A 19,601-nucleotide genomic window follows, 5' to 3' on the forward strand; every position below is an offset into this window, starting at 1 on the left:
TGGTTCAAACCCCAAGTCTTCGGATCTTATGTGGCAAACATAGTTCACTAATTTACTTTACCACACCTAATTTCCAAGCTGGGTTTGATATTGTATTTTTAATTTTTGTTTTGTATTTCTATTTCAATATTTATTAAGTAATAAAAGCTGTTTACTACATTTAAGAGAAAATAAAATATTAATAGTGAATAGAAAAAGAAAAAAAAGTTGGAAAGACACATACAAAAATTCCTAATATTTACAATTTTATATTTTATTTATTTATTATATATATTGTGGTAAAGATAATTATATCGTTATGATTTCTCATTGGTCAAGTATAAAATTGGGCATCCAGGCATTGAGTGGTATGTGGTAAAGGTGAAAATATACAATAAAATCCCATCCCAGCTTGTTCATTTGTACTTTTTTTTTATTTTCACATTACAAAAACTAAGAAAAATAAATAAGTAAAATTATATATATATATATTTCCATGACAAACAATCCATATATATTATAATACTTAGTTTTTATTTTTAAAAGTTTGAAATCTAAAACAACAAAAAACATTAAAACAATCCAAATAAAACATAAGGAAACAGGCCGATGTATCATTGTGGAAGATGGCAGCATATCAACGTGACAATATAACCTTTTTGTGGTAATGGTACAACAAATTAATATATAAGAATAATAATACTGTTAAACAGTAGGATGCCACGTGCCAAGCGGTGGGTGGAGGGAAAGGCATGTGACATATGATTAATGAGGATGATATTTGGCACACTCTCGTGGTTATGTCGGAACACCACCATATTTATTATTAATAATTGCTCAGCCATTTTTCTTTCACTCATGTGCCCATCACGTGATCACTTCCTCTTATATATTATTCATTATTATTAATATTTCAACCTTAATAAATATTTGTTTGATTATGCAAATTGATTCTTTCTTTTTTCTTTTATATTTGTTTTTAAAATTTATTCTTGTTTCTTTTTAATAAAAAAATTCTACAATTATATATATATTTTTTTAATCATAAAAAGAATATTATTTTTATTCATTTTTCTAAAAATTCATGCTCGAACAAATAACATAATTTTATATAATTTGGAGGGACGGATGAAATAATATATATATATATATATGGTCGAGCTAGTATACCTCAGGAGTTATTATTTTTATTATTTTGTAGAAAAAATAAAATAAATAAGACGATTATTGCTGTTCATACAGTACTATGTATATATACAATTATTAATTGAGTCAGATACTATAAAAAGGCAGCGTGTAGTATTCAATTAAATTGGTATATAAAAAGGTGTTGGGTATATATATATATAATATCAACCTATGATTTTGTAGAATGTGTGATACAGGAATATCTAAATTGCATGAACAGGAAAAATATATGAAGATATAGGAAAAATTAAATAAAATAATTAATTAATATCCAATGATGATCACATGGTGGTGTATGTTGAGACGAACACACAAAGCCCCACATTGTTACTACAATTGCTAACACACTGCATTAACTTTCGAGCCAACTTGGTTTAGCCTCTCCCCATTCCTCCAACATAGAAAATTTTTTATTTTTATTTTTATTTTTATTTTTATTTATAGAAAAGAATTTACAATTTTAGTTTTACATATATAGTAGCGATGGAATCAAGAGCTGAAGTTGGCAAAACAAAAACACACATGCCATTAATCCCCGGTTCTAGACAATGTATTCGTGTATGCGCAGCTCCGACAATATCATATTAGCCAAGTAAGTATTACTTATTTTGTTATTTAAAATCTTATTTTATTTTACTATTTCTGAACCTCACACATACAATTCCTGATTAAACCCCCAACATAAAAACAAACCTATAAAGTCTAAATTGGAATGCATTTTGTATAAAAGATTGATATGGTAACTAATACTATTATGTATGGAATTGAAATTAAAATTTAATTTGATTGATTTCCAAATTACAGCACAAGACATCTCATCTCATGTGTTAATTGCATAATTGTTTTGACATGACAATTTGTCCATTTACGATGTTCAAATGCATGTAGAGACTGATTAAAATAAAACAACACACGAGCATTGGTCACGGATTAATTACTTTTTATTTTTATTATTGGAAACCAACAAGTTAACCCTATTTAAACCAACTATTATCTATGACGACTATATGTGTATTACTTATGATGATGACTAAGTTGGATGATATTATTGATTCCCTTTAATCAGTTTATTAAAATAATTAATCCCACCTAGTGTATGATTAATTTATATATCTAAATCACACTTGTACTAAAATTGCATATAGTAAACAATGTATCATATTGATTAGTCTATTAATTATAAAGATTGTATATAATCCCATCCCATCCCATTCCATAGTAAAGACACTCTATATATACATAGTTCTAGAATTTTACGAATGAATTAAAACCTAGAATTGCAAGTGAGTATATCGACTTTTCCATGCATGTATGTAGTGATCCGAAAGAATAATAATATTGCTTAATGATTTCCATTTGAAGGTGTATACATAGTTTGGGCTAGTTATTGGCATGCACAATATTGTTGTGTTTTGGAGAATTTCAAAGGTATATTTATCAATATAATGAAATACCCAGGAATATACATATATATATATAGTGAAATATAATGTGAGAGGTAGGAGTAATTTGATGGGGTGGGGTGGGGGGAGGGGAGGGTCATGTTCACACATCCAAACATCACTGTCTTGTTGGATATTGTGGTCTCTCTCTTCACTCATCCCTTTCTGCTGGTCCATCCCACTTTTATAACCCTTCTCTAATACGTTTCCCTTTCTTATCTTATCCCCACTCTTACTCTCTGCCATCCCCACCCCACCCCCTCCTCTCTCTCTCTCTCTCTCTCTCTCTCTCTCTCTCTCTATATATATATATATATATATTTAACACTTCACTATACACACACACACACACACACTCATCAGCAATCTGTATATATATGTTTCCCCTTTCTAATAATACTGCAATCATACCTAAATTCAAGTTTCCAAGTATCACTCTAATTTGTAATTCAGGCACAAGCTTAATAAGGAAATATTTATATAATACTATAATTTACTTTATTTGTAGTATATTTAGGATGTCTTCTTCTAGTAGAAGGTCGAGGCAGACAACAGCTGCTGCTTCCAACAGGATATCCGACGAACAGATCATCGATCTCGTCTCCAAACTGCACCAACTCCTCCCTGAAATTCGCAGCAACAGACGTTCCAACAAGGTCTATATATATATATATGTATCATTATAATTATCAATTACAATTCATTCACTTTGATGCAGACAGTAAATAAGCACTACACATATATCCATGTACCTGCTTAAAGCTTTATATACACACATATATAGATATATATATATATGTTTGTGTTTTTGCATGCGCGCAGTAATTGGTTATTAAGAGTGGAATCTGTAATTAGGGTTTTTAATAATAATCTAATTAGGGTTCCTAAACAAGAAAGAAGGCCTGCATTACATGTTAGGTACCTTTAATTGGAGTGATCGATCAATGCATTTATGTTATTATAACATCCTACGTACTAGCAGTAGTAGCGTTGAGTCAAATTTTATTGCAAATTAAAAACAATGGTTGCAATTGTACTGTCAACAATTAATATATAACTGAAGATGAAAAATTGAAGCTGCTGATCATATATGAGATGAGCCCTAAATGAATATGAATATGAATGAATTAGTAATTGGTGGAAGCTGCAAGTCGCAGTCAGTGAGGGCCATTAATGTCATGTTTGTACACAACACGAATGAATTCCTCCATGTCAGAAATCGATCCCATCATTCGAGAGAAATTAATTCATTAATATACACATATATGTATGTATGTATGTATTTGTGTGTTGGTGGAGCCGCAGGTCTTAATGGCACAAATTATGTCTGATATAAACGCGTTTCTGTCCAAACAGAGGTCGATGTCGTCTCATAATTGAGATCAATACTCGTGTCTTTGACAGTTGGAATGTAGCTATTGCACATTAATCTGCAGATACATATATATATTTGGATTATGTATAGAATGGATGTTGATCATTGTTGGTATTATATTTGGTAATTAATGACAATGTGTTAATTAATTAATGCAGACTTCAGCAAGCAAGGTGCTGCAGGAGACTTGCAACTACATAAGAAATTTGCACAAAGAAGTGGATGATCTCAGTGACAGGCTCTCCAACTTGCTATCCACCATAGATGCTGACAGCCCTGAAGCTGCCATTATTAGGACCTTAATCTAATTAAGCCTTCATTATTAATTTTATATATATATATATATTTGCATGCAACTATTATCATGTTATATTTAAAGCTACCATGCATCTATATATCTATATTGTAGGATGTGGAATTCTGGTATGGATCAACAACTCATCAATATGCATAATATCTTAAGGGTCCATATATATATATATTATGCATGTTTGATTGATTAGTAAAGGCCATTGTTGTACGTACCTTGCTTCCATTACTAAAATTATTATCATTATTTATAAAGTTATTTGTTCCAAGCTTCTCTTTCCATATGTCTTGGTTTAATTTAAATATATACATTTGTGTGTGACCGTTACCGTTTATATTTATATAAATATATATATATATATATATATTCACTTCACAATATTATTAGTACTGTATTAGTATTAGTAGTAGAAGACATATATGACTTACCAAAATAGTATATAAATCGTTCATATTCACTGGATTACAATATAGATGTCCTCACTGAAACTTATGTAAGATAATATTTGCTTAAAAAAGAGAAGAGAAAAGGAAAGAAAGATTGTCTACACCTTTGATTAATTAAAAACATAAAGTTAATATGTTGCTGCTATTACGTGCATATATTGGAATATATATATATATATATAGGTCTTTAATTATTAATGAGGTCCGTCTACATTTATTTAATTTATTTTTCTTGAGAAATTAAAGACTTATTTAACTAACTCGATCATCAGATCAGCTGGTTTAGCTTTAGATTTGATTCTTGATTGTGGAATTGGAGGGACAAACAAGGAATGGGGACCATCCGACAAGACCCTTTTCCGTTGGTGTAATAATCAAATTCTACAATACCGGTCCTTGATATGATATATTTATTATATTCCAACACTTATTTGTATCTATATTTATTAAGTTAGGACTAGGTTTTAATTTTTGTACTTACAATATATTTTACAAAGTACTACTAATATATTGTTTGGAATAGAAAAAGTGTCCAATATTCTAAAGAAAACCATTTCTACATATATTATTTCAAGGTTTTTATAAAATAATGGACGATGCATTCATTTGTTAGAAAATAAATAAATAAAAATTAAAGAAATCGTCGGTCACAGATCTAATTTCATGACCGCTAATCATTTACATCAAATCAAAATAATATAATATACAAATATTATTTCATTTTCAGTGTCATAAAATGTGCGATCATCACACAACCAAAAGCAGACACGACCATGACATCTGGTACGCCATGCAATTAAAGATACACATGCCTACGGCCTTTAATCACCAAACAACATTAAATCTCAACTATATATGTACGTAAATGCACACAACACTAAATTCCCAATTAAAATAAAGTAAATTTGTCATTAAGCACTTAATTGTTTAACCATTTAATTAATTAAGCCCCACAGACAAAACTGCACCCTTACAGGAGATAGAAAGGGACATTGCCTTCTCTCAAAGCTGGTGTCCTAATCACAAAAGGTTTTCATAATTACCCATAATAATAATATTATTAATTTGATCTAATCTGGTCCAAACACCAAGCACTATTTGAGGTTGTATTAGCCCCCGATTTGGACCAATCAAAATTTGCCTGTTTGGTATATTCTCGTGGTCACCTTAACACGTGACACCAAATACGAACACCCACTTCTTAGTATGACCAATGGTTGACCAAACCCATAGGGGAAGTCAGTTATCAGTCAACACACTGGCAGTAAGGTCAAAATTGATGCCTTAATGGGCCGTTTTATTTTATGGGCTGAACAGTACTGTGATTGGGTTCGGTGTAGATTATTTTAAGGCCCAATTAATTCTGACATTTGGTCGGCAGGATATGATTGGTTATGCGACCGAGACGATGAACAGTTGATCGGATTGGCTCAACTGTCAACAGTAATGACACTCGGGAATACAGTGATCGAGGCGGGGGTTATCGTTCTAAATCAGCTCCGTGTTGACAAGAGAGCAAGGATTGGAATGCGTCGACTTGTGTGAGCCTTGAACGTTTGGTTTCTTCTTCTGAATGTATGTGGATGTGCATATATAGATACAAGTGAGAAACTTATGCTAGATTCATGTCAAGGAACTCCTCTTTGCTGCTTAACGATTTACCTTTTTTGTTTTCTTCATATAATTTTACTTGTGGTGGCCGATCATTTTTACCGTTTGAAGAATACGCTTTGTGAACCCTAATAATCATTTTTGGAATCGCTCGTCTTGTCATTCCTGATATTTTTCTCTGTATGATAATGGCTTTGTCTTTGCTTGAAAAGTTCGTTATGGATAAAGTGTTATTTGCTCAGGCAACTGGAATTACTGTGCATTTGCTGCTTAGTTTCTTGATTCTCAAAAGTTCGTGAGGATTAAGATAGAATGGAGGTTTACCAGGGTAGATATATGGTTGAAGTCATTGGGCTTTCACCAGAAACAAGTGAGGAAGATGTTTACCGGTTTTTCTTCAACTGTGGCAACATTAAATACTTACAAGTGACAAGGTAGTATAACGGCCATCTCATTCCATAGTAGCGATATCTTTTACTATTTGTTTTGAGAGTGTAGAGTTTAATTTTTCATTTTTATTCTTATGTGGAATGCTCTGGCTAATGTTTGATCTGAAACAGAGTAACTTATACATAGTGTTAGAACATGCATATTTCTTTGGAAGGAAAAATTTTCAGACTGGCTACCATGCAATTGTATTGAATTGTTGCTTTTGTTTGGTGCTTATTACTTTTTGTCCCAACATATCAAAGTTCAATGTTTTGTTTTGTGTGACAGAGTGAGTGCTGATATTTCTATTGCTTATGTTGAGTTTGAGGAAGCATATTCTGTGAAAATTGCCCTCTTTCTCAGTGTAAGTCTCCTTAGACTTTTTCATGATTAAGCATTAATTTCTCGCACTTGTTGGAGGTAGTCAGCATTTGATTACATTAGTTACTCATGCAAATGTGTAAGTATTAGTTTGGTCCTTGCGGATTGATTTAGAACCAAATATTGTGAATGTTTTCCTTCTCACTTCTTTATCTTTCTTTTAATGGCCTGTCAAGTTTTGTGCTTAAAAACTGGCTATAGGGTTCTTTTCTTTTGGCTTTTTCTTGCCCATTCACACAGTGGCTACTTTTTTGCTTATGATAAAATTATCATGGTTGACGATGCAGCATATCGGAAATTTCCACCTTAACATTTCTTGAATCACTGAGAGAATTTGATTCCACTATAATTTGATATCTATTAGCTATCTGAGACATGGATTCCGTTTAGTATGTTAATGAGTTTTAATCCTGCCAGGGGGGAGAGCAGCCTCTGTGCCCCTATTGCAAACAATCACCAGACTTTCATTGCACACCCCCTGTTTGCAGTAAATGACAACTTGGCATTATATCAATGCTATGCATAACCTTGTTTTATTACGATGTTACTCTATCGTATTGATTTCAGGGATCTGAAATTGCTGGGCAGACAGTAGCAGTATCTAGTTGCGGAACAGTTTATGTTGATCCATCTCCATACCTCACTGATCATGAGGAGGCAGAGAATGGAAGCAACATAGCGGTATGAATTATCATAATTGAAGTAGCTGTTAAGATTTTGATGAAAACCTTAAGCATGGATGCTAATTATATTGCAGTGAGCATTATATGTGTCTATATATATATTATGGAAGTTGATCCGGTTATTTATTTTATTTTCATTCTTCATGTGCCCTATTGTTTTGGTGTCTGTGTGACGGTTGCTGGTTCCTATGCTTCATGGCAGGCTACCCACTCTGACAAATTTATTTCAACACCTGGAGAAGCAGTGACAGTAGTGCAAAAGGTTGTGCAAACCATGATCTCACAGGGATATGTTTTGAGTAAAGATGCATTGTCGAAAGCCAAAGCTTTTGATGAATCCCATCAAGTTTCATCAACTGCAGCTGCCAAGGTTTCAGAGTTCAGTAAAAGAATCGGACTCACAGATAAGATCCATTCGGGAGTGGAAGCTGTAAAATCCGTGGATGAGAGGTACCGTGTCACGGAGGTGACTAAATCAGTTGCAACATACACCGGTAAAACTGCTGCAGCTGCTGCAAGTGCTGTGGTTAACAGTAGTTATTTTGCCCAAGGGGCGCTCTGGGTTTCTGATGTTTTGGATCGTGCGGCCAAGGCTGCTGCTGACTTAGGAACCAGAGGTGTCCAAAAGTGAGAGCCATAGACAGCACTGTCTGTTGGACTGAAGTATTTACTTCAAGGTAAAAACTTTAGTTGTTGAAATTAGGCTGCCTTTTAAAATAAAACAAAATTGCTGCGGTCATATTTAATCCAACTTGGAGCAACGTAGTTAGTGATGCAGCAGTTGGACTACCAAATTAAGTGTGCTCTCATCCCAGCTGCTGCATAGTTGAAAAAATTTATAGTCTCATGAATGTGATAATAACTGACAGCTGCTTATTGTTGGCTTGTTATATGCTTGTGATTGATCAATGGCAAAGTTATATTTAGAGTCATGCCATATTTATTTGTCTTCTCATGCATTTTTTTCCATGACCACATGGCCATGGTTTGTATCAACTCAATACATTATTTTCAAGAAACGAGGGGATGAGTACAGTTCAGACAAGCCCACCAAGTTGGCACAACATGTTTCATAGTCCCTCAGCTTTTACCTAACAATAAAAAGAACCCCTAGAGTTTATGAACATCATGGTTTTTTGGCCATGGAGTTTACTTGAAGTTTGCACCTAATCTGAACCAACCCTTAAAAATTTTCAGCTGGTAGTGCAACCTGTGGCTGCACACATCAATAATAGAATCATTAAAGAAAACAAAAAGTAGCAGCTGAGCAATAAACAACAACAGAATCATGAATTCTTGGGGGACCAAATAAAGATAAAAGCAGTCGGCCCACAAACAGCGTAGCAGGAATGAATACGCCGATCCACAACTGGAAATTTTGTGTATATAATAATAATAATAATAATAAACAAAGATAATAAATAATACAGGGGAAGTCTTTTCTTCCACAACCAGGTTTTCATGCTTTCCACTCACTTTTTCAACTCTGGCATACTAAACTATTCAAACGAATTCATTTGTATATGCTTCTCACCAAGGAAGAGATCAAATGACTTGAAGTATTACAACAAGTGAAGAACTTGTCAATTGCGCAACGTTTGCAGCTGAGATTCTTGCAGGGAATCTCACAGGCAAACCATCAAAACTGTTCACTCTAAAACAAACAACACAAGAACGCAGACTATGTGAATTCTAATGATAATTTTAGTCACAACATATCGGGCACCTAATGAGTCCATTTTCATTGCAATCAGGGCATCTCTGGAAGCCACATTCGTCGTATTCGTCATCTTCTTCGTAATCCCCCTCCCCCTCGTAGTATATCTTACAGCTCCCCGAACACGTCTCACAAGGCATGAATCGAACATCGCCGCATGCTTCGCAAGCATTGCAATTTCCATCGCCTCCTCCGGTGTCATCCATTAATTCACAACTCTCTACTGTCCTCTCGAGCTCTCCCTCTTCGTTCAGCCTTCGAATTTCATCGGCCCCGCCGACACATTTCTTCCCGATAAAAACTATGGGCAAGCCTCTGCCGATGAACCCGTCTCCCAGCAGCTCCTTTAGCTCCTCCTTGAATCCAGAATGCATTGATACGTCCCTCTCATCTACCTTAACTCCCAACCCCTTTAACAAGACCCGTACATGGCAGCAATCCTCGAATGTCTTCCTCACCCCTCTTAGGCTGGTGAAGTACACAGTTAACTTGTCTGTGCGTGGTACCAATGGCTGATGATCTTCGCTTTCCAATGGCTTGAGGTGAATTGTATTGGCAGGGGGAAGATCGTCCAGGGCTTTTCGGAATGTGGCTATCACCTCAGGATCGAATTCGGATGCTATAGAGGTGTCGTTGGAATTTGAATTTGAGTTGGAATCACTGTCGGCCATGGCAGCATCGCTGTGTTCTTTCACTCTTGGAGTCTGTTGATCTTCCGAGGAAGACAGACTAGAATGGCTGGGAGGTACCTGGAAAGAAAAGCTGCGAAAATGGTGGATGGGTCGGACAGGACTGACGTCTTCAAGACCCTCCATCATCTCCCAGGCGTTTATCATCTCAGGCTCCCCTGGAGGAGTTCTAATCGGCGTTTTAGGGGCGATTTTAGGGATTTTTTCGTCGATCATTTTGGACCAGGTCTTGACCTCAATCATCCCCATTGCGAATTCCTCTTTAGCAGACCTATCCCTGATTTTACTTTCCCCATTTTCAGAACAACCCTTAACTTCTGCAACACTACTCCCATTGCTTGGAGCTTCGATTTCTTCTTTCTCCTTCAAGACATGACTGTGAATCAGTGGATCAAGGCGCAAAGAACCCAGCGTGGAGGAAGTTAGAGACACCATGTGATGGCTTTGCCAGGGAGGATTGTGGCCGTGCATCGAGTAGCTCCGCCGCACCGGAGAACAACGCGCCTTGCAGTTCCGGCATAGCTTGTCCTTGGACGACGCACAGCCCATCATCAGCAGAGCAACAGTAGAATGAAATAAAAATCCGATCTTTAATAAAGTTGTGGGATGGGAGAGATTGGAGATGATGAATAGATTTCGATCCGGAACATTCTTAACACGAATGAGCTGGCTCTTCTGTGGATTTGCTGAGATTCCAATATCCCAGAATATATATATAAAAAAAACTGTTGAAACTATTATATAAGGAAACTGGATTTATCTGCGCCGGCTTAAAGCCCTTCCCTGCCCTGCACTGCTAACAGAAATTATTCCTTACCACAGACAGAAACCAGAGCAGAGAAGACAGAATGGATTGGAAGCCCACATAGAAAGGCAATCAAGAACAACTTTCTTCTTCCTTCCTTATGGTAAAATTATTTAAACCAGAGCATGGACGAACGCTTGCTTACAAATTTATACATGTATACTATATTGTAAGGGATTGACTGACTCAATAGCAGACGCAGCTGAGAAAAACATGTGGACAAAAGGGGTTTATTTATCAAAATATGTAATTACATCATTAATTAAATAGTGGTCTTTTGAGGGTTTGATTTGAACATGAACTGGAAAACGTATTAATGTATGAAAAGAAATATGAGTGTGGCAGGCAGGCAGCAAAAGGGGTTGGAAAGTTAGTAGGAGGCAGAAAATGCGGGGGTCAATGTAATCTTCAAATTCTGCAGATAAATTAATTAGTAGAGAGCGTGGCACGCACAAATACAAATACTTCCCAACTAATACAATACTTTCAGGTATTGAAATAATCAAACAAACAGGGACAGGGACAGGGACAGGGGTCAGTCAACAGCAATTTGTAGGAATTTGACTGCAGTATCAATCTATCAAAAAACACAGTCCTGAAATAACATCTAGAATCCATCCAGTTAACCTAAAATTTAAATTATTAATCAACGCCATTAATGAATGGATGCGCTCCTTACTATCATTACAGCTACAGCCCCACTGCTGATTGAATATATATATATATATATATCTATGGGAATTTAAATGGATTTTTGAGGGGTGGTTAGTTTGATACTTTGATTTGTAGATATTATAGATATATATCCACATCTCTAGATCTGGGCTTTTATGTCATCCTATTACTACGATTAGCTAATCTTTGAGGTTAAATCACCATACAATGTCGTCCACATCAACGGTTGCTTGGAGGAGATTTGAAGTTGATTATTTTCCATCATTTTTCTGCCACTATGCCCTAATCTTTTTTCATTTTATTTTAAATTTTAGTTCACATTTCGCCCATTGCCAATCAATATCCAATTGAATGTCAAGCACAATAAAAAAAGACATGTACTTTACACCTAAGGTACAAATTCTCAATTACACACACATACACATAATAATAATCATTGATAGTTTGACATGATGATACAAATTCAAAGTGCAAGGTCCATTTATTCTTATATATATATACGTACATATGTGCAATAATGAAATGCTGGCATAATTTATTAATCGGGCTTACAGAAGTAAGATGAGTCCAATCTGATAGCCCATTGTGAGGACCCAATACAATGTTGAAATGGGCCAACTAGTCAAACTGGTTTATATTTTGCTAACAATATAATATGCATAAATTAAATAATAGTAATAAAATAAAATAAATGTAAAAAGCACATGGGGTTGGGGTTGGAAGATGGCTGCATGTGCTAACAAGTAACAAGTAAGCAGGACAATAGAAGAAGAAGAAGATACAGCATAGATTTCACAGCTCCAAACAATTAACACAAAAACATTCTTAACTTTTTAAGATAATTAATAGTATATCATTACCACAAGCTTGCTTCTGATCAAACTTATATATATATATATATATATATATGCAGTTGGTCAACTTGGGGATTGGGTCTCCAAATCATATCTGCAGGTTGTACTTACATAGAGACATATGTATACTTGTGTGTGCTAATGTATAATTCAAGAATTAATCCATGATGCATGCAATGCAAGGATGATGAATGTAATGGAAAAAGCGATTCATCAGAGGCATTTATGGTCAATGAAGCAGTATCAGAATTCTTGTATCTATTATTCCATGTTTGGGTGCATTCGGTTTTACCCACTCTTCTTAGGGTTTGGTTGCTTCTGGATTCTTGAATAATGATTAATCCTCTATATCCCTTAACTATCCCATTTCTTAATATATATATATATATATATCCCTTTTGCGATTGTGAAATAATAATAATAATAATAATAATAATAATAATAATAATAATAATAATAATAATAATAATAATAATAATATCCGTGAGGGAAACTGATGGGCAGAATGACTTCTTTTTATCGAACTAAAGTTCAATCATATTCCTATCGCTGTTAATTTTTTTTCACCACTATATATTGCATCATTATATTTTTATGCATACACCATTTTGTAGAATATATTCCAAGTTAACTCCATGTGTACGTACAGATCCAATTTGATTGTTCATCAATTTTATTTTAATCTTTTCTGCAAAATGGGGGTTGGGATTGAAAATTGAAATATCGTCTTGTATATATTTAAATAATGGAAATCATGGTACTGTAAATTATTGACATTTTTAGGCTGAAGATGTTAGAATTCAATTGTAGGCATGCGACCTAAAAGTAGTCCAATATTTATGCAATAATTTTTTCTTTTGAAAAAAAAATAAAAAATACAGCAATAAGAAACTACTACGTACGTAGAAAATAAAATGGTAACAAATAAAAAGAAATTTTGAACATTTTATTTTAGTATAAAAAATAAAATAAAAAATTGAAGGAGAAACTTTTTTTAAAACCCACACTCCAAACACACCCTAAAATTTCTCTGTGAATGGGATTAGAAGAAAATGACAATAATTCTTAACGCAACAAGTGAATCGTGAAAAGTCCCGGATCCGCCTCCCCGTGTATCTGTACCATTGAATCTGTACTCAACCCACTGGATGGGATCCACGTGAGAGCAGGGAGTTGAGCTCCGAGGACCTCTGAAGAAGCGATATTACAGTACAGCAAGAATCTTCAAGCAATAAATAAGAGTGGACGTCTTTCTTTCTCTTTCTGTTTCTCTCTCTTGCCCTTTCTGTCTGAGCAGAGATTATCGCTGGCTTCCAGCGTCTTGCCGCCCATGTTCCCACTCCCAAATCTCTCCCCCATACACTCTCCCTGATTCCCACCATCTCCAATTTAATCCACACACTCATATATTTATATGACTGAATTGAATTGAATTAATTCTTCACCCATGGCCTTCATTCCAACAGACACCCATTTTCCATCTCAGTCTCACCCTCAAGACTTTCATGGTACGTATGCTATTTCAAAGTGTGATTTGATTTTTATATGATGTATATGTTGCTGTGGATTCATTTATGTATGTGCAACTCTTCCAGACTTGTGGCTGAGAAGATCCGCAACGACGACAACGACGTCGTTTTCAGAAATGGATCGGGCCGAAGAACTGCTGCAGCCAGACGACGAAATGTCGGACGACGGGTCACAGATGATGCTTGGGGAGAAGAAGAGGAGGCTGAACATGGAGCAGGTTAGGGCACTGGAGAAGAGCTTCGAGCTGGGCAACAAACTGGAGCCCGAGAGGAAGTTGCAGCTGGCTCGGGCTTTGGGCCTGCAGCCACGTCAGATTGCTATTTGGTTCCAGAACAGGAGGGCCCGATGGAAGACGAAGCAATTGGAGAGAGATTACGATGTTCTCAGGCGACAGTTTGAAGCTCTCAAGGCCGACAACGACGCCCTCAAATCCCAGAACAAGAATCTTCAGACACAGGTTTATAATAAATATTCGATTTCTAGTTTGAATCGCGATTTCTTGGATTATTAGGGTTGTTCATGAAATACGAGACGACGAATGACGATGAATTTGTTAGGTTTTCTTTTAATGCTCTTTCTCTCTCTCTCTATATATATATATATATGTAATTAATGGTGTGTGGCAGTTAATGGCACTGAAAACAAGGGAGTCGACAGGATCGGGTCCAATCAACTTGAACACGGAGAACGAGGGTTATGGCAGCGACGACAACAGTCGCGACGTCGTCAATCTGAACAAGACAGCACCAACAGACGACAACGTATTGTATCAATTTCAACCCGACATCAGGTCAAACGCCTGCGCCGGCGGTCTAACCCAGCTCCTCCACGGCTCCACCGCCGACGGCTTCTGCAACATGTTTACCGCCATTGAAGAAGACCAAACCCAGCATTTTTGGCCGTGGTCCGAACATCAGAGCTTCCATTAACGGATTCTTCGAAATTCATGTTTTTCAGATCGACGAACAATCACAATCCTCCGGTCCGGCGGCGACGGCCGGGTGTGATCCAGACACGGCGAAATGAATGCTGAGAGCAGATAGGGACCATATATGGCTCTTAATTATACAACAACATTCTGCATTTCTTTTACTTACTTTCGTTTGTACCAAAAAGCTGCCACCATACATATATAATTACAACACTTGCTGCTTTTCTTTAATTCTCGTTTGACATGTTTCGGGCTCTCCTCCATTTGTCAGAGAAATATTTATTGAAGAATTAAGATTGATCATTGCATCTAGAATCAATCTTATTCATGATCCGATGAAAATATATAATAATTAATAATACAATTATTAATATAATATAATACACTGGAAACGATCCATGTTACATTAAAAAGATAATAGTATTAATATCTGGCAGAAAGTGGGTCTCCCACTCTGTCATGGCCCATATTGTGGATAGACAAACAATTTCCTCGAGACATCGCTGCAATTGTTTAACAACACAACACAAGAACAACTGCTACCGATTCATTTTTTAATTAGCAAAACTTGATTTATTGGAAGTTCTAGAGAAGATGCAGATATTCCTTCTTATGTATATATATATATATATATATATATATAATACTATATAATTTACTGAAAAGTGAAAAGAACATGTTTTTGTTCTTTCTTTTCTTCATACAAAACCAGTAGTATTAACCTGTTAGTTGGAATTTTCATTTCTCAACTATGAATTCTTCTATTTCTATTCCGGTGTGCCGGGCGCCTCCCTGCTGTCTCAGAAGAACCTCGTCGCCTATTTGCAGTGAGGTAACTGGGATTGCTCTGCTTTGACGTCCAGCTGCCACAGAAATGAATTTTCATGTAAGGGTTGCACAGCAGCTACAAAATGCATGTGCACAAAAATATAGAATAATAAATTGGTTTTGGATAGAATTCTACTGCCAAATTTCCTAGAATAAGACCTGATCCTAGAAAGACTGAAAAAATATCATGTATGGTTCTAGGGTAGATCCATCTTTTGTAGAAAAAAAATACTAAATAATAAAGTGTTTCAAACACAATCAATTTTGGTGGAGGATTACCTCCTGGAGGCGATACTAAAGCAACAGTTTCGGCATTTTGTAACAGAATGCTGCAATGCCCTTGATCTTCGTCGTCTCTCTGCGCACAACAGCAAGCTATCTATCAGTCAAGATCAACTTACAGCCATTGGTGATAAAACAGGTTCACAACAGATTCACATGCTTGGTGATAAATGGAATGGACGACTTCATCTAATATGATCGAAAGCAGCACGCTACACATTGACCATTATAGCAACATATATAGATGGTGAATGGATAGTAAATGAACCTTTGCCTCGATGAGGATCAGTTGCCTAGTCTCTATCTTGAGACGACCAACAGTGGCTGTACGCTGCATCCCTTCTTGGTCAACTACAACAACCTCTTTCCCAGCTTTTAATTCTGAAAGGTAGCTAGTCTTTCCCCCTGGCACAGCAACATAGGCATGGACTGGGCCCTGAATATTTCCGAGAAATAGCATTACAGTGCTGCTCATCAACTAGATATACCATGATATGATCAAATGTGACTCTGTTTCAGAAGCAGAAAATCAGGAAGAAAACAAGTAAAAAACAAAACAGAAGATAGCCTCTTACAAAGATCTAATAAGATCCTGTTTCATGGAAAAGATATGAAACTGGTTAATCATATGTGCCCTCGTATGTTTGCAGTTTGGAAAGTAAACATAAAAAAGAAGGGATGAAAACAGCACAATCCTGCAATTGCGAAACTAGCAATAATCACCTTGGCTCCTATTATTAAATTATTCCAAACTGCTTGAAGTGAAATACTGCAGTTCTCATAGTAACACTGACTCTTGTACATAGAAACTCACTGCATTAACCCGAAATGGCCTGCTAGCAACGTAATTTGACTCTAAGCATTCTGAATGGACAAGGAAGAGCCCTCTTGCAAAGGATCCAACCTTTTAATGAAGCACATAAAGTAATTAGTAACTTTGGATTGTAAGAGATCTATGCTAGTAATATTTAGGAAGGACCATCAAGAGAGCATTGAGGGTAACCAGGAGGCCTTCACCGGGTTTCATCAGGCTGCAGAGATCAACGCAAACACGGTCTCCCATTCCAACCATTTGAACATTAGTTACACGAGCTTTTGTCAATTCCAAAAGACTCCCCTCACTGTTTTTTCTATCTAGATAAGCCTGTGTGTGTGGATATATATATACACAAACAGAAAGAAATATTACCATAAGAGGTTCAATTTTACAAATGTAAACTATAAGGTTAATGTTCTACCTTTAGCTCAAGGATGGCATTAGCATCCTCAGTTTTCAAAACTACACCACCCAAACCCTGCTCCAAGGCCTACTAGAGTATCAAGTTAATACAATATTTAGTCAAGAATGAACCCCAAATATTACAACAAGCAGCTTTGTCATTCATAAGATATGATTTAATATTAGAGACAACCTCAAAAAATATTTTAGCTTCAGATGGTGTTTTAGAGAGAGCCAATACTGTTTTCTTCATGCCTTGAATTGCTGCCACTATATTTTCCGCAGGTATCACCTGCAAGAATCATACAAGTCAAGGTGTGAGACTGATCATGCCAGCACACACCATTGTAAAATGAAAATAGGCAATTCAAGAAAAAAACTGACATTGCAAGTAAGCAAAACAAATAGCTAAATAATTTTTATATTGATGAAGCCCTAGACTCAAATAGGGTCTGGTATAGTACCAAATTCTGTCGGTTTGACTAGAACACTTAACTCAATGGGTGTCAAAGCTACCCAACATGGAAACAGCAAGGACCAAAACTAAAATGTTAGTCTGATCTTTTACATTTTCATCCATCTGGGTTTCCACGTTGGGACATGGTGTTGGCTACATATTCACTCCAGGGTTGGATCCAATCTAAATATTAATTTTACTTAGTGAACATTAGAGTCCACATGGGTGTCGATGCAAGGGAAGCTTGGTTACAAACGTGTAGACAAAGTGAAGTACTGGGGGAGCATCAGGCAAGGACAACCACAGTTAGGAATAATGGTAGTGTTGATAATTGGACTTTACTTGCGACAAAGCTGATAACAAAAAGTACCGCCAAATCTAATTAGGTAACAATATCACATGTCTACTATATGTATTATTTTTCTACTTATTTGCCTATTTCCACTTGCATATGTTCCCATTTTTTGTCTAATTGTGCTAACAATAAATTGAACAAACAGACAGCAATTATGCTGCTTCGAAGATTGCACAGATAAGAATCATAGCTAAACTATTGTAGCCCTATCTTCAGTGCTTAATATGAAAACAAATAAAAGTGCCCTTATATGCATTCGATACAAAATGCTGTGAATGTTATGCGTTTGGGATGTTTAGAGTACCTTCCAGTTTAACAAATCAACGACAACATTTTCCACATCTTCATTGAAAGGTTGGAGCTTCTGTAGCTGCTCAGGGGAAGAAATCTCATAGTAAGCAGCTACTTTGGAATGCTCACCGTCAAAAAGCCCTTCTCCCTCAATGAAGAGAGGAAACAACAATGCAGTAGCTGCAACACAAATCATAGTATAATTACAGTGGTCTGTCATAATATCTTTACCCAGTCCACCCCTTCACATCCCCATTCACAAGAATAAAGAAAACCATCCACACTATCCAATTTGTTATATACTCATAGGGGATAAAGTAAGCATCAATGTCAATCCCCAGATACTTTTAACACTTTATCTTATAATGAAATTCCAATCCCTTCCATTCTCACATAAAGCATTTGCTGAAGGTCTTTCAAAAGCAATTTCACACTCAATCATAAATAAAAACAAAAAATATATATATAAGAATCAGCACAATTGACATCTTACACAAAAGTCAGAGAAATACAACAAATTGTAAGGAGAGAATATGCTTACAAGACCATTCAAGGGCGAGGTCACGGTTCTGATGGTGAAATATAAAAGTATTCCAACCCCGCTCGACGGCGGCAGTCATCACCTCCTTCTTCTCCGTCCATACCCAGACCTGCTTCTCCGTTGGTTTCATAGAAGCACTTACGCACGCATTGACTTTGCAACCAAAGAAATGTACGGACTTCTTCCCTTGCGGTGCTGCGAAAGATTGTTTAATCTGCAACTTTCCAAACCTGCCTACAGGGTTACCCAACTATCACATTGACGAGCAATCCGGTGAAAATTGGCAATTTTGTTTCACTTCTACCTCGAATCATACAAAGAACAACGACGAAACAAATGCTAGGAGCAAAAGATTGGACCTTTGGCGGAGATTTGCACAGAAGCTGATGATAGGAGTCCAGCCATTTTTGAAACTGACCTGTGTATCTCTGGTCAAAATAAAAATTACGGTAAATGAATTTATTGTTTTAAATATTTCCAAAAAATATATAAAGAAATCTATCCAAAAATCAATCAAAATTGATCATTTTATGAGATGGTTATACAAAAATTCAATCTTTAGATAACAACAGTACTATTATGT

At 35.9% G+C, this 19,601-nt stretch overlaps 5 protein-coding genes across 12 annotated transcripts; 3 read left to right on the forward strand and 2 right to left on the reverse strand.

Moving 5' to 3' along the window:
• Positions 1-2,940: 2,940 nt before the first annotated feature.
• On the forward strand, positions 2,941-4,562 carry LOC127244339 (transcription factor PRE2-like). Its single transcript, XM_051264827.1, has 2 exons — positions 2,941-3,265; positions 4,143-4,562. The coding sequence occupies exons 1-2, from the start codon at positions 2,987-2,989 to the stop codon at positions 4,290-4,292; spliced, it is 429 nt and encodes a 142-aa protein (XP_051120784.1). The 5' UTR covers positions 2,941-2,986; the 3' UTR covers positions 4,293-4,562.
• A 1,579-nt stretch (positions 4,563-6,141) lies between these two features.
• On the forward strand, positions 6,142-8,781 carry LOC127244295 (binding partner of ACD11 1-like). 5 transcript variants are annotated; one of them, XM_051264777.1, is made up of 5 exons: positions 6,149-6,315; positions 6,594-6,785; positions 7,069-7,144; positions 7,729-7,842; positions 8,047-8,781. In XM_051264777.1, exons 2-5 carry the CDS (start codon positions 6,664-6,666, stop codon positions 8,473-8,475), a joined length of 741 nt encoding a protein of 246 aa, XP_051120734.1. In that variant the 5' UTR covers positions 6,149-6,315; positions 6,594-6,663; the 3' UTR covers positions 8,476-8,781. The 5 variants fall into 5 exon arrangements, with proteins under 5 accessions (XP_051120751.1, XP_051120734.1, XP_051120758.1 ...); XM_051264770.1 differs by having other exon boundaries at positions 6,150-6,343; XM_051264785.1 differs by having other exon boundaries at positions 6,162-6,281.
• Positions 8,782-9,226: 445 nt separating this feature from the next.
• Positions 9,227-11,449, reverse strand: LOC127244570 (uncharacterized protein At5g39865-like). Its single transcript, XM_051265144.1, has one exon. The coding sequence runs from the start codon at positions 10,800-10,802 to the stop codon at positions 9,549-9,551; it is 1,254 nt and encodes a 417-aa protein (XP_051121101.1). The 5' UTR covers positions 10,803-11,449; the 3' UTR covers positions 9,227-9,548.
• Positions 11,450-13,844: 2,395 nt separating this feature from the next.
• On the forward strand, positions 13,845-15,276 carry LOC127244117 (homeobox-leucine zipper protein HAT7-like). Its single transcript, XM_051264458.1, has 3 exons — positions 13,845-14,092; positions 14,180-14,571; positions 14,741-15,276. Exons 1-3 carry the CDS (start codon positions 14,032-14,034, stop codon positions 15,041-15,043), a joined length of 756 nt encoding a protein of 251 aa, XP_051120415.1. The 5' UTR covers positions 13,845-14,031; the 3' UTR covers positions 15,044-15,276.
• Positions 15,277-15,711: 435 nt separating this feature from the next.
• LOC127243614 (uncharacterized) lies at positions 15,712-19,589 on the reverse strand. Of its 4 annotated transcripts, none has more exons than XM_051263715.1 (10): positions 19,378-19,589; positions 19,019-19,252; positions 18,491-18,657; positions 17,568-17,666; positions 17,394-17,462; positions 17,159-17,299; positions 16,970-17,059; positions 16,424-16,591; positions 16,153-16,231; positions 15,712-15,908 (listed from the first exon to the last, which is right to left on the reverse strand). In XM_051263715.1, the coding sequence occupies exons 1-10, from the start codon at positions 19,421-19,423 to the stop codon at positions 15,784-15,786; spliced, it is 1,218 nt and encodes a 405-aa protein (XP_051119672.1). In that variant the 5' UTR covers positions 19,424-19,589; the 3' UTR covers positions 15,712-15,783. The 4 variants fall into 4 exon arrangements, with proteins under 4 accessions (XP_051119672.1, XP_051119681.1, XP_051119690.1 ...); XM_051263724.1 differs by having other exon boundaries at positions 19,323-19,587; XM_051263733.1 differs by having other exon boundaries at positions 19,019-19,248; positions 19,378-19,583.
• Between the last annotated feature and the right edge of the window lie 12 nt (positions 19,590-19,601).

This window comes from Andrographis paniculata, unplaced genomic scaffold, assembly GCF_009805555.1.
Source record: "Andrographis paniculata isolate CXL003 unplaced genomic scaffold, ASM980555v1 Contig19END, whole genome shotgun sequence".
Classification (NCBI taxonomy): domain Eukaryota; kingdom Viridiplantae; phylum Streptophyta; class Magnoliopsida; order Lamiales; family Acanthaceae; genus Andrographis; species Andrographis paniculata.

Coding starts and splice junctions, on each gene's coding strand:
- LOC127243614 (XM_051263715.1), bottom strand. CDS start 19,423: ATGGCTGGACTCCTATCATCAGCTTCTGTGCAAATCTCCGCCAAAG. Junction 17,463..17,567: donor AAGCTAAAATATTTTTTGAG/GTTGTCTCTAAT, acceptor ATACTCTAGTAG/GCCTTGGAGCAGGGTTTGGG. Junction 15,909..16,152: donor TTTAGTATCGCCTCCAGGAG/GTAATCCTCCAC, acceptor TTTCTGTGGCAG/CTGGACGTCAAAGCAGAGCA.
- LOC127244117 (XM_051264458.1), top strand. CDS start 14,032: ATGGCCTTCATTCCAACAGACACCCATTTTCCATCTCAGTCTCACCCT. Junction 14,093..14,179: donor TCACCCTCAAGACTTTCATG/GTACGTATGCTA, acceptor CAACTCTTCCAG/ACTTGTGGCTGAGAAGATCC. Junction 14,572..14,740: donor ACAAGAATCTTCAGACACAG/GTTTATAATAAA, acceptor GGTGTGTGGCAG/TTAATGGCACTGAAAACAAG.
- LOC127244339 (XM_051264827.1), top strand. CDS start 2,987: ATGTTTCCCCTTTCTAATAATACTGCAATCATACCTAAATTCAAGTTT. Junction 3,266..4,142: donor GCAACAGACGTTCCAACAAG/GTCTATATATAT, acceptor TAATTAATGCAG/ACTTCAGCAAGCAAGGTGCT.
- LOC127244570 (XM_051265144.1), bottom strand. CDS start 10,802: ATGATGGGCTGTGCGTCGTCCAAGGACAAGCTATGCCGGAACTGCAAG.
- LOC127244295 (XM_051264777.1), top strand. CDS start 6,664: ATGGAGGTTTACCAGGGTAGATATATGGTTGAAGTCATTGGGCTTTCA. Junction 6,786..7,068: donor AAATACTTACAAGTGACAAG/GTAGTATAACGG, acceptor TTTGTGTGACAG/AGTGAGTGCTGATATTTCTA. Junction 7,145..7,728: donor AAATTGCCCTCTTTCTCAGT/GTAAGTCTCCTT, acceptor TATTGATTTCAG/GGATCTGAAATTGCTGGGCA.